We start from the raw sequence: 12,586 nt of genomic DNA, 5'->3' as shown, positions 1-12,586 counted from the left end.
GGTACATTGCTTGTTGTTAAGGGGGTAAAACAGTTACACCGATGCAATAACAAGAGTCACTCTAACACACAACACAAACTTTTTTTGCACGCTTTAGAGTATGTATAATACTGACACTGACAAGTGATTGATTGTGGCTATACACAATCTCACACACACAGAAAACACAGGGCTTTCATAGTAAACTTCCCTAAACTGAGGAAGGAAATAACATAACTTGCCAGTTGCTCTCACCCTTGCAAGTCCTGGGACTTGCATCCCTGATTGACTGCTTTAATTCCCTTTACAATTGGATGTGGCTACTGCGGAAATGTTGAGGTAAAATACAGTTGTGCTCAAAAGTTTGCATACCCTTGGAAAATTGGTATTATATGTAACATTTTTAAAGAAAACATGAGTGAGCAGGCAATACGCATTTATTTTATTTCTTATGGCATTCATATTCAACTGAAGGTCATAACAGAATGGCACAATCGTAAAACAAAACAAGGCAACAAATAAAAAAAATGAAATGACCCCTGTTAAAAAGTCTGCATAGTCTTAGTTCTTAATACTGTGTATTGCCCCCTTTAGCATCAATGACAGCATGAATTATTTTGTAAATGTTGTCTACGAGGCCCTGAATTCTTGCAGGTGGTATAGCTGCCCATTCATCTTGCCACAATGCTACCAGGTCATGCAAAGTCTTTGGTCGTCTTGCATGAACTGCATGTTTGAGATCTCCCCAGAGTGGCTCAATGATATTAAGGTCAGGAGACTGTGATGGCCACTTCAGAACCTTCACCTTTTCTGTTCTAACCACTAGAGGGTCAACTTGGCCTTGGGCTTAGGGTCATTGTCGTGCTGGAACGTCCAAGAGCGTCCCATGCGCAGCTTTCATGCATAAGAATGCAAATTGTCTGCCAGTATTTTGATATGCTGCATTCATCTTGCCATTAATTTTCACAGAATTCCCTGTGCCTTTAGAGCTCACCCCCCCCCCCCCCCCCCACACACAAAATATCAGTGAGCCACCACCATGCTTCACAGTGGGGATGGTATTCTTTTTGCTGTAAGCCTTATTGACCCCTCTCCAAACATATCGCTTATGGTGCTGACCATAAAGCTCTATTTTGGTCTTGTCACTCCAAATTAGTGTGCCAGTGAGGCGTGTCAAGGTGTTGTCGGACATATTGTAACCGGGACTTTTTGTGACATTGGCGCAGTAATAGCTACTTTCTGGCAACTCGACAATACAGATCATTTTTGCTCAAGTATCGTCGTATTGTGCTCTTTCAAACAACCACATCGTCTTTTTTTCAGAGCAGCCTGTATTTCTCCTGAGGTTACTTGTGGGTTTTTCTTTGTATCTCAAACAATTCTTCTGGCAGTTGTGGCTGAAATCTTTCTTGGTCTACCCGACGTTGGCATGGTATCAAGAGATCACTGAATTTTCCATTTCTTAAAGGGACACTGAACCCAATTTTTTTCTTTCGTGATTCAGATAGAGTATGAAATTTTAAGCAACTTTCTAATTTACTCCTATTATAAAAAATTTTTTATTCTCTTGGTATCTTTATTTGAAATGCAAGAATGTAAGTTTAGATTCCGGCCCATTTTTGGTGAACAACCTGGGTTGTCCTTGCTGATTGGTAGATAAATTCATCCACCAATAAAAAAGTGCTGTCCAGAGGTCTGATCCACAAAAAAAGCTTAGATGCCTTCTTTTTCAAATAAAGATAGCAAGAGAACGAAGAAAAAATGATAATAGGAGTAAATTAGAAAGTTGATTAAAATTGCATGCTCTATCTGAATCACAAAAAAAAACATTTTGGGTTTAGTGTCCCTTTAATAAGTGATTGAACAGTACTGACTAGCATTTTCAAGGCTTTGGATTTCTTTTTATATCCTTTTCTACCTTTATAAAGTTCCATTCCCTTGTTAAGCAGGTCTTTTGACAGTTCTTTTCTGCTCCGCATGGCTCAGTATCTAGCCCGCTCAGTGCGTCCACATGAGAGCTAAAAAAAACTCATTGACTATTTATACACAGACACAAATTGCAATTTAAAAATCTACAGATATAGGAAATTAACCTTTAATTGACATTTTAAACCTGTGTCTGTAACAAGGCCAAACATTCAAGGGTATGTACACTTTTGATCGAGGCCATTTGGGCGATTTCTGTTATCATTATGAGTTAAAAAGGAGTCAAACAACTACGGATAATAAATGGCTTCATATGACCACAATCCTTATGCTGCACCACTTTCAATTACCTTTAATTATTTCTCTTATAAATACACGCAATATTTTAGAAAAAAATTGTTTTAAAATTGATATATATTTAGATTAAAAAGAAAAATATTTTTAATGTTGCTTTAACAACCCTTTATATTAAAATACATTTTAAAAAACCCATAAACACTCAAGAGACTTTGTGTGTCTAAACTGGAGATCTTTAATAAATAAAAAAAAAAGGGTTCACCATCTAAGCCATACGACCATAATCATTAAAGGGAAAATAAACCCAATATTTTTTTCTTTCATGATTCAGATAAATTAAATTTTAAGCAACTTTCTAATTTACTCCTTTTATCAATTTTTCTTCGTTCTCTTGGTATCTTTATTTGAAAAGCAGGAATGTAGGCTTAAGAGCCGGCCCATTTTTGGTTGAGAACCTGGGTTGCACTTGCTTATTAGTTTGCTAAATGTAGGCACCAATCACAAGCGCTAGCCAGGGTGCTGAAACCAAAACTGTGCCGGCTCCTTAGCTTATATTCCTAGTTTTTCAAATAAAGATACCAAGAGAACAAAGAAAAAATGATTATAGGAGTAAATTAGAACGATGCTTAAAATGGCATGCTCTATCTGAATCATGAAAGAACAAAATTGGGTTTACTATTCCTTTAAGGAAATGTAAAAACATTGTGCTCTTTTACTAGGACCAAAAAAAAAAAAAAAAAAATTAGAATTTGTGTAAAATAGGTTTTATAGATAACACAATTTATTGATACAATTTCTATCAAAAATAATTTAGCCAACGTTTTGTAGTAGAAAAATATAGAGTGTTTTTTTAATACATTGGAGAAAATGTATCTGCCTAGATAACAGACGTCATACAGTTGCTTTAAATAACTACTTTCCAATACATATTAAATCAGTGCTATAGAACCTGATACCCCCTCTGCATTGTGACATATTGATGGATCTCTGGAGACGCACCATGAGGATACCGTGTGATATCAGAGTACAAAAAGGTGCACATTTTACAAACAGCGTGATGTTATAGTCTTTGTAACAAGGATACATTGTATTTATGTATTACACACAATTTAGAACACATTAGTTTCAACTGAGCACCTCAGAAAACAAAGTGATACAGAACAATCTCTTTTAAAGCATAGGTTATAAAAAATATTGAGTACTGAAGAACATAAACATATGGCATTACAAATGTAATCCATTGTTAATCAGAGCAATTTTCACACACAATATTTTTTTTCTTCAAGACTTCAAACTGTTTTTAAAGTGACATAAATCATCACCCCCCCCCCCCCAAAAAAAAAAAAAAATCTTTCAGAATTCAGATTTTTTTTTTAGGGTATATATATTTTGAATGTACTTGTATGTTTAAAATTTACTTCATTCTTGTGGCCTCTTTTGTTGAAAACCAGGCAGGAGCAAGCGTGTGAGTGGAGCAATCTAGGGAAGCAATTTTATAACTATGTCATACATTTACAAGATCAGTAGGTGGCAGCAGTGTTTGTCATGTACTGCACCAGAAAGGTGAAAGCTCCCTATATAGATCTCTTCAACAAAGAATAGGACAACCAAGTAAATTTGACAATAGAGTTAAATTAACATTTTCTTTGATTCCGACCGAGCATAGAATTTAAACAAAAGGATGGGTTTCATGCTCCTTTAATTGAAAGTTTATTAATCCAGACATCAATCAGACCTCATGTTCATACTTTGTGAATGAAAACAACTTGTTATCAAATTTATTTTTGCCTCAAATCAAAAAAAGGTTTATAAAGAGGAAGTTGAATGCAAAATGCTAAAATATAAGTTTATTTTATTTGTTTTTAATAATTAAAAACAAAAAAACACCCTGCAGTTTTGCCATAGACATCACCTTCTGGATACATATTAAAATGCTTTATCAAGTGAACATACATTGTAACAGTTTAGGTGCTAAGAGGCTGTCTATAAAACAAAAATAATTATGTAAAAGAACTGAAATTTGATACAGACATCGATTTTCTAACAGTAAATAATGAAACCAGTTTACTAAATATCCAAAGCTTACAGTAACTTTTAAATGATTGTCAACCACTGCAAACTAATTGGCTATTTGTTCTTCCATCATACAAAAAAAAGTTACTAGAAGTCGCATATGAAAAAGATATAGTTTAAGTAAGCATCTATATGTTTAGCTGAATCTTGAATATATTTGGAAAATTCCATTGGTTAGAAAGCCAAAAATATCCAACCAAAATAAACTCCTGTGTTGATAAGTTAAGAGTATTGCAGAATTCTCAGTCAATGTCGCAACCCTGACTTGAGAAAGCTGACCAGTGTCACTTTAGCTAAAGCGGATATCCAATACATAAACGGGTGGATCTGCTACAAAATGACTTCTGATATTTAGGACTTGTCACTTGGCGGCTTTTTCTTTGCTTCCGCATCTTTCTTGAAGTCTTCAAATTTTTTTGCTATATCGGGTACCTATTATGTAAAAAAAAAAAAAAAAAAAAAAAAAAAAAAAAAAATCAAACAACTGAATACCTAAGTATATCATTATAGGTGAATGATAGAAAGTTATAAATTGATGTGAAGTAAATATCAGGTTAACAATTACAGATAGAGAATCCAATTTGCTTCTATTATCAAATTTGTGTCACTCGTGTACTTCTTTGTTCAAGTGATATCTAGATAGGCAGCATACACGTTTGGAGCACTACATCACAGGAAATAGTGTTGTCATCTAGTGCGCTTGCTAATGTATAACATTGTTGCAAAACTGCTGCCATATAGTAATGCAGAAACGTGCACACTCCTGAGCTTACCTTACTAATTTTCATACAAAAAAAAATAAAAAAATGTTATCATAGAAAGTTGATAAAAATTGTATTTTCTATCTTTCTGAAATGCTAGGATGTACCAGTGGAATAAATAAAGGGGGCTTTCAGTCATGAAGTATAAAATACTTCATGCTGAAACTTTATCTGTAGCGTTTGCCACCTGCAGCAGAATTATATTTTTCTGTGAGGTGATGTTTCCACCTCTTTGCCAATAGCCGTGCAGGCCAGCAGGCATTATGACAGATAGTTAGCACGCTATTGGCTAAAATCACATAATTTATGTAAGAACTTACCTGATAAATTCATTTCTTTCATATTGGCAAGAGTCCATGAGCTAGTGACGTATGGGATATACATTCCTACCAGGAGGGGCAAAGTTTCCCAAACCTCAAAATGCCTATAAATACACCCCTCACCACACCCACAAATCAGTTTAACGAATAGCCAAGAAGTGGGGTGATAAGACAAAAGTGCGAAAGCATAAAAAAATAAGGAATTGGAATAATTGTGCTTTATACAAAAAAATCATAACCACCACAAAAAGGGTGGGCCTCATGGACTCTTGCTAATATGAAAGAAATGAATTTATCAGGTAAGTTCTTACATAAATTATGTTTTCTTTCATGTAATTAGCAAGAGTCCATGAGCTAGTGACGTATGGGATAATGAATACCCAAGATGTGGATCTTCCACGCAAGAGTCACTAGAGAGGGAGGGATAAAATAAAGACAGCCAATTCCGCTGAAAATAATCCACACCCAAAATAAAGTTTAAATCTTATAATGAAAAAAATTGAAATTATAAGCAGAAGAATCAAACTGAAACAGCTGCCTGAAGTACTTTTCTACCAAAAACTGCTTCAGAAGAAGAAAACACATCAAAATGGTAGAATTTAGTAAAAGTATGCAAAGAAGACCAAGTTGCTGCTTTGCAAATCTGATCAACCGAAGCTTCATTCCTAAATGCCCAGGAAGTAGAAACTGACCTAGTAGAATGAGCTGTAATCCTTTGAGGCGGAGTTTTACCCGACTCAACATAAGCATGATGAATTAAAGATTTCAACCAAGACGCCAAAGAAATGGCAGAGGCCTTCTGACCTTTCCTAGAACCGGAAAAGATAACAAATAGAATAGAAGTCTTTCGGAAATCCTTAGTAGCTTCAACATAATATTTCAAAGCTCTAACTACATCCAAAGAATGCAATGATCTCTCCTTAGAATTCTTAGGATTAGGACATAATGAAGGAACCACAATTTCTCTACTAATGTTGTTAGAATTCACAACCTTAGGTAAAAATTTAAAAGAAGTTCGCAACACCGCCTTATCCTGATGAAAAATCAGAAGGAGACTCACAAGAAAGAGCAGATAATTCAGAAACTCTTCTAGCAGAAGAGATGGCCAAAAGAAACAAAACTTTCCAAGAAAGTAATTTAATGTCCAGTGAATGCATAGGTTCAAATGGAGGAGCTTGAAGAGCCCCCAGAACCAAATTCAAACTCCAAGGAGAAATTGACTTAATGACAGGTTTTATACGAACCAAAGCTTGTACAAAACAATGAATATCAGGAAGATTAGCAATCTTTCTGTGAAAAAGAACAGAAAGAGCAGAGATTTGTCCTTTCAAGGAAATTGCAGACAAACCTTTATCCAAACCATCCTGAAGAAACTGTAAAATTATCGGAATTCTAAAAGAATGCCAGGAAAAATGATGAGAAAGACACCAAGAAATGTAAATCTTCCAGACTCGATATATCTTCCTAGATACAGATTTACGAGCCTGTAACATAGTATTAATCACAGAGTCAGAGAAACCTCTTTGACTGAGAATCAAGCGTTCAATCTCCATACCTTCAAATTTAAGGATTTGAGATCCTGATGGAAAAAAGGACCTTGTGACAGAAGGTCTGGTCTTAACGGAAGAGTCCACGGTTGGCAAGTGGCCATCCGGACAAGATCCGCATACCAAAACCTGTGAGGCCATGCTGGAGCTACCAGCAGAACAAACGAGCATTCCTTCAGAATCTTGGAAATTACTCTTGGAAGAAGAACTAGAGGCGGAAAGATATAGGCAGGATGATACTTCCAAGGAAGTGATAATGCATCCACTGCTTCCGCCTGGGGATCCATGGATCTGGACAGATACCTGGGAAGCTTCTTGTTTAGATGAGAAGCCATCAAATCTATTTCTGGAAGTCCCCACATTTGAACAATCTGAAGAAATACCTCTGGGTGAAGAGACCATTCGCCCGGATGTAACGTTTGGCGACTGAGATAATCCGCTTCCCAATTGTCTATACCTGGGATATGAACCGCAGAAATTAGACAGGAGCTGGATTCCGCCCATACCAGTATTCGAGATACTTCTTTCATAGCCAGAGGACTGTGAGCCCCTCCTTGATGATTGATATATGCCACAGTTGTGACATTGTCCGTCTGAAAACAAATGAACGATTCTCTCTTCAGAAGAGGCCAAAACTGAAGAGCTCTGAAAATTGCACGGAGTTCCAAAATATTGATTGGTAATCTCGCCTCCTGAGATTCCCAAAACCCTTGTGCTGTCAGAGACCCCCAAACAGCTCCCCAACCTGTCAGACTTGCATCTGTTGAAATCACAGTCCAGGTTGGAAGAACAAAAGAAGCCCCCTGAACTAGACGACTGTGATCTGTCCACCACGTCAGAGAGTGTCGTACAATCGGTTTCAAAGATATCAATTGAGATATCTTTGTATAATCCCTGCACCACTGGTTCAGCATACAAAGCTGAAGAGGTCGCATGTGAAAACGAGCAAAGGGGATCGCGTCCGATGCAGCAGTCATAAGACCTAGAATTTCCATGCATAAGGCTACCGAAGGGAATGATTGAGACTGAAGGTTTCGACAAGCTGAAACCAATTTTAGACGTCTCTTGTCCGTCAGAGACAGAGTCATGGACACTGAATCTATCTGGAAACCTAAAAAGGTTACCCTTGTCTGAGGAATCAATGAACTTTTCGGCAAATTGATCCTCCAACCATGATCTCGAAGAAACAATACAAGTCGATTCGTATGAGATTCTGCTAAATGTGAAGACTGAGCAAGTACCAAGATATCGTCCAAATAAGGAATTACAATACCCTGTTCTCTGATTACAGACAGAAGGGCACCGAGAACCTTTGTAAAAATCCTTGGAGCTGTTGCTAGGCCAAACGGCAGAGCCACAAACTGGTAATGCTTGTCTAGGAAAGAGAATCTCAGAAACTGATAATGATCTGGATGAATCGGAATATGCAGATATGCATCCTGTAAATCTATTGTGGACATATAATGCCCTTGCTGAACAAAAGGCAGAATAGTCCTTATAGTTACCATTTTGAATGTTGGTATCCTTACATAATGATTCAATATTTTTAAATCCAGAACTGGTCTGAAGGAATTCTCCTTCTTTGGTACAATGAAGAGATTTGAGTAAAACCCCAGCCCCTGTTCCAGAACTGGCATAATTACTCCAGCCAACTCTAGATCTGAAACACATTTCAGAAATGCTTGAGCCTTCGCTGGATTTACTGGGACACGGGAAAGAAAAAATCTTCTTGCAGGAGGCCTCATCTTGAAGCCTATTCTGTACCCTTCTGAAACAATGTTCTGAATCCAAAGATTGTGAATTGAATTGATCCAAATTTCTTTGAAAAAACGTAATCTGCCCCCTACCAGCTGGGCTGGAATGAGGGCCGCACCTTCATGTGGACTTGGGAGCTGGCTTTGGCTTTCTAAAGGGCTTGGATTTATTCCAGACTGGAGATGGTTTCCAAACTGATACCGCTCCTGTAGGGGAAGGATCAGGCTTTTGTTCCTTATTGTGACGAAAGGAACGAAAACGATTATTAGACCTAAATTTACCTTTAGATTTTTTATCCTGTGGTAAAAAAAGTTCCTTTCCCTCCAGTAACAGTTGAAATAATAGAATCCAACTGTGAACCAAATAATTTATTACCCTGGAAAGAAAGGGAAAGTAGAGTCGATTTAGAAGACATATCAGCATTCCAAGTTTTAAGCCATAAAGCTCTTCTAGCTAAAATAGCTAGAGACATATACCTGACATCAACCCTAATGATATCAAAGATGGCATCACAAATAAAATTATTAGCATGTTGAAGAAGATTAACAATGCTAAGAGTATTATGATCTGTTACTTGTTGCGCTAAAGCTTCTAACCAAAAAGTTGAAGCTGCAGCAACATCCGCTAAAGATATAGCAGGTCTAAGAAGATTACCTGAACATAAGTAAGCTTTTCTTAGAAAGGATTCAATTTTCCTATCTAAAGGATCCTTAAAGGAAGTACTATCTGCCGTAGGAATAGTAGTACGCTTAGCAAGAGTAGAGATAGCCCCATCAACCTTAGGGATTTTGTCCCAAAACTCTAATCTGTCAGATGGCACAGGATATAATTGCTTAAAACGTTTAGAAGGAGTAAATGAATTACCCAAATTATTCCATTCCCTGGAGATTACTTCAGAAATAGCATCAGGGACAGGAAAAACTTCTGGAATAACTACAGGAGATTTAAAAACCTTATTTAAACGTTTAGATTTAGTATCAAGAGGACCAGAATCCTCTATTTCTAATGCAATTAAGACTTCTTTAAGCAAAGAACAAATAAATTCCATTTTGAACAAATATGAAGATTTATCAGCATCAACCTCTGAAACAGAATCCTCTGAACCAGAGGAATCATCAGAATGATGATGTTCATTTAAAAATTCATCTGAAAAATGAGAAGTTTTAAAAGACCTTTTACGTTTACTAGAAGGAGGGATAACAGACATAGCCTTCTTAATGGATTTAGAAACAAAATCTCTTATGTTAACAGGAACACTGAGTATTAGATGTTGATGGAACCACAACAGGTAATGTAACATTACTAAAGGAAATATTATCTGCATTAACAAGTTTGTCATGACATTCATTACAAACAACCGCTGGAGGAACAGATACCATAAGTTTACAGCAAATACACTTAACTTTGTTAGACCCAGCATCAGGCAGCGATTTTCCAGAAGTATCTTCTGACTCAGGGTCAATCTGGGACATCTTGCAATATGTAATAGAAAAAACATATAAAGCAAAATTGGTCAAATTCCTTAAATGACAGTTTCGGGAATGGTAAAAAATGCCAGTGAACAAGCTTCTAGCAACCAGAAGCAATAAACAATGAGACTTAAAATAATGTGGAGACAATAATGACGCCCATATTTTTTAGCGCCAAAAAAGACGCCCACATTATTTGGCGCCTAAATGCTTTTGGCGCCAAAAATGACGCCACATCCGGTAACGCCGACACTTTTGGCGCAAAAAAACATAAAAAATGACGCAACTTCCGGTGACAAGTATGACGCCGGAAATAACAAAGAAAATTTTTTTGCGCCAAAAAAGTCAGCGCCAAGAATGACGCAATAAAATGAAGCATTTTCAGCCCCCGCGAGCCTAACAGCCCACAGGGAAAAAAGTCAAATTTTAAGGTAAGAAAAAAATTGATTATTCAAATGCATTATCCCAAATAATGAAACTGACTGTCTGAAATAAGGAATATTGAACATCCTGAATCAAGGCAAATAAATGTTTAAATACAAATATTTAGAACTTTATATAAAAGTGCCCAACCATAGCTTAGAGTGTCACAAAAATAAGACTTACTTACCCCAGGACACTCATCTACATGTAGTAGAAAGCCAAACCAGTACTGAAACGAGAATCAGTAGAGGTAAAGGTATATATAAGAGTATATCGTCGATCTGAAAAGGGAGGTAAGAGATGAATCTCTACGACCGATAACAGAGAACCTATGAAATAGACCCCGTAGAAGGAGATCATTACATTCAAATAGGCAATACTCTCTTCACATCCCTCTGACATTCACTGCACGCTGAGAGGAAAACCGGGCTCCAACCTGCTGCGGAGCGCATATCAACGTAGAATCTAGCACAAACTTACTTCACCACCTCCACAGGAGGCAAAGTTTGTAAAACTGATTTGTGGGTGTGGTGAGGGGTGTATTTATAGGCATTTTGAGGTTTGGGAAACTTTGCCCCTCCTGGTAGGAATGTATATCCCATACGTCACTAGCTCATGGACTCTTGCTAATTACATGAAAGAAATAGCGTTCTGCCGTGGGCTGTCTGAGGCGCTCAATGCTGCGAACGCTGCAGAGAAATAAAGGAACTTTCAGCATAAAGTATTTTATACTTCATGACTAAAAGTCCCCTTTATTTGTACCACTGGTTAATCCTAGCATTTCAAAAGTGCTAGGATTTACTATAACTTTAATGCTACTGTATCCTGTTTACATAGCTTTTCTACAGTGAATAAGTTTGTTACTATAATTTCAGTACAGGTGGCAGTTTCTACAGGTAACAGTTATATCAAGTAACAAAATAAAAAAGGTATATTAGCGGTTTGCAAACAACTAAATGCACTTTAGCAGGTAAAATGGACCATTGGGAAAACATCAAAGGGGAGAACATTTTAGAGTATAAATGTTGCTCCAAGCACTGATACAGTAAGTGATTGCATTAATACAAGCAATATACATAGGATATATTTTTAAAATGCCTTACCTCATAATTCTGGGCTAAGTACATGCCCACTACATTCCCAAAAGCAAATCCCAGCTGGAAAATAAATAAAAAACCTGTTGAAATAATATTACACCATTGTACATGAAGACATAGATTCCTTCATTAAAACAAAAACAAAGCCTATTTTTAATAGTGTAATGATTCTTACAATATTTTCCTAATTATTTCCACGAGAAATAAAACTATAAGTTTTGCTATAGTTTTCTATAGGTTTGCTATAGTTTTCTCAATATGGCGAATCACTTTACTCATGATCAACCCAATTAAGTCATATCCATACAATAGAGCACTAACAGTTGTGCAGAATATATATATATATATATGAGACATGATACACATTAGAGGTCGATGGACGGTCTCCATTCAAAAGTTTAGAGTATTGCACAATAATATGCCAGCAGTAAGTATCCTTCTCTACATTGCTAAAATGTCATCCTATATACGGAGTTAAAGCAATCCCCAAGCCACCAAAGTCAGGTCACTTACTATAAACTGCAACATGACTGTAACCTCCTCTGCCACAGAAAATTATGCTCGCACTCAAGAGAATAAAAAGAAACCTTCCTGCTCCTCCGGAAATCAAACGGAGCCATGTTTGTTGTGGGCAAAAAGCTTTTTGCGTGTTAGTGAAATGGCTGGGATTTATTTTAAATTTAGTGATCGGATTCAAGAGCAAAGAAGAATTGTATTACTATTGTTTTTCATGCTACGGTGTTTAAAAAAACCCGAAACAAAACACTACTAATATATTGTAACGATCTCGTTGTTAATAAAGTTTTTTTTAAAACATTACCAGTGCATTGTGTATCTGTAGGGAACGTGAGACTTGCAAGTGCAGATTCCTTCCTGCGGGACCTACAGGGTCGGGTAGAAACAGTGTAAGCCCGTAAATTATATGAGATACATGTTAGC

At 36.7% G+C, this 12,586-nt stretch overlaps 1 protein-coding gene across 1 annotated transcript; it reads right to left on the bottom strand.

Annotated features, from left to right (window-relative positions):
• Nucleotides 1-4,037: 4,037 nt before the first annotated feature.
• STMP1 (short transmembrane mitochondrial protein 1) lies at nucleotides 4,038-12,261 on the bottom strand. The gene is made up of 3 exons (XM_053716244.1): nucleotides 12,161-12,261; nucleotides 11,654-11,707; nucleotides 4,038-4,707 (listed from the first exon to the last, which is right to left on the bottom strand). The coding sequence occupies exons 1-3, from the start codon at nucleotides 12,173-12,175 to the stop codon at nucleotides 4,627-4,629; spliced, it is 150 nt and encodes a 49-aa protein (XP_053572219.1). The 5' UTR covers nucleotides 12,176-12,261; the 3' UTR covers nucleotides 4,038-4,626.
• Nucleotides 12,262-12,586: the final 325 nt, after the last annotated feature.

The sequence above is a fragment of the Bombina bombina genome, chromosome 6 (assembly GCF_027579735.1).
Source record: "Bombina bombina isolate aBomBom1 chromosome 6, aBomBom1.pri, whole genome shotgun sequence".
NCBI lineage: Eukaryota > Metazoa > Chordata > Amphibia > Anura > Bombinatoridae > Bombina > Bombina bombina.
Note: the sequence above shows the minus strand (reverse complement) of the source record. Positions and strands in the feature narration are given on the sequence as shown.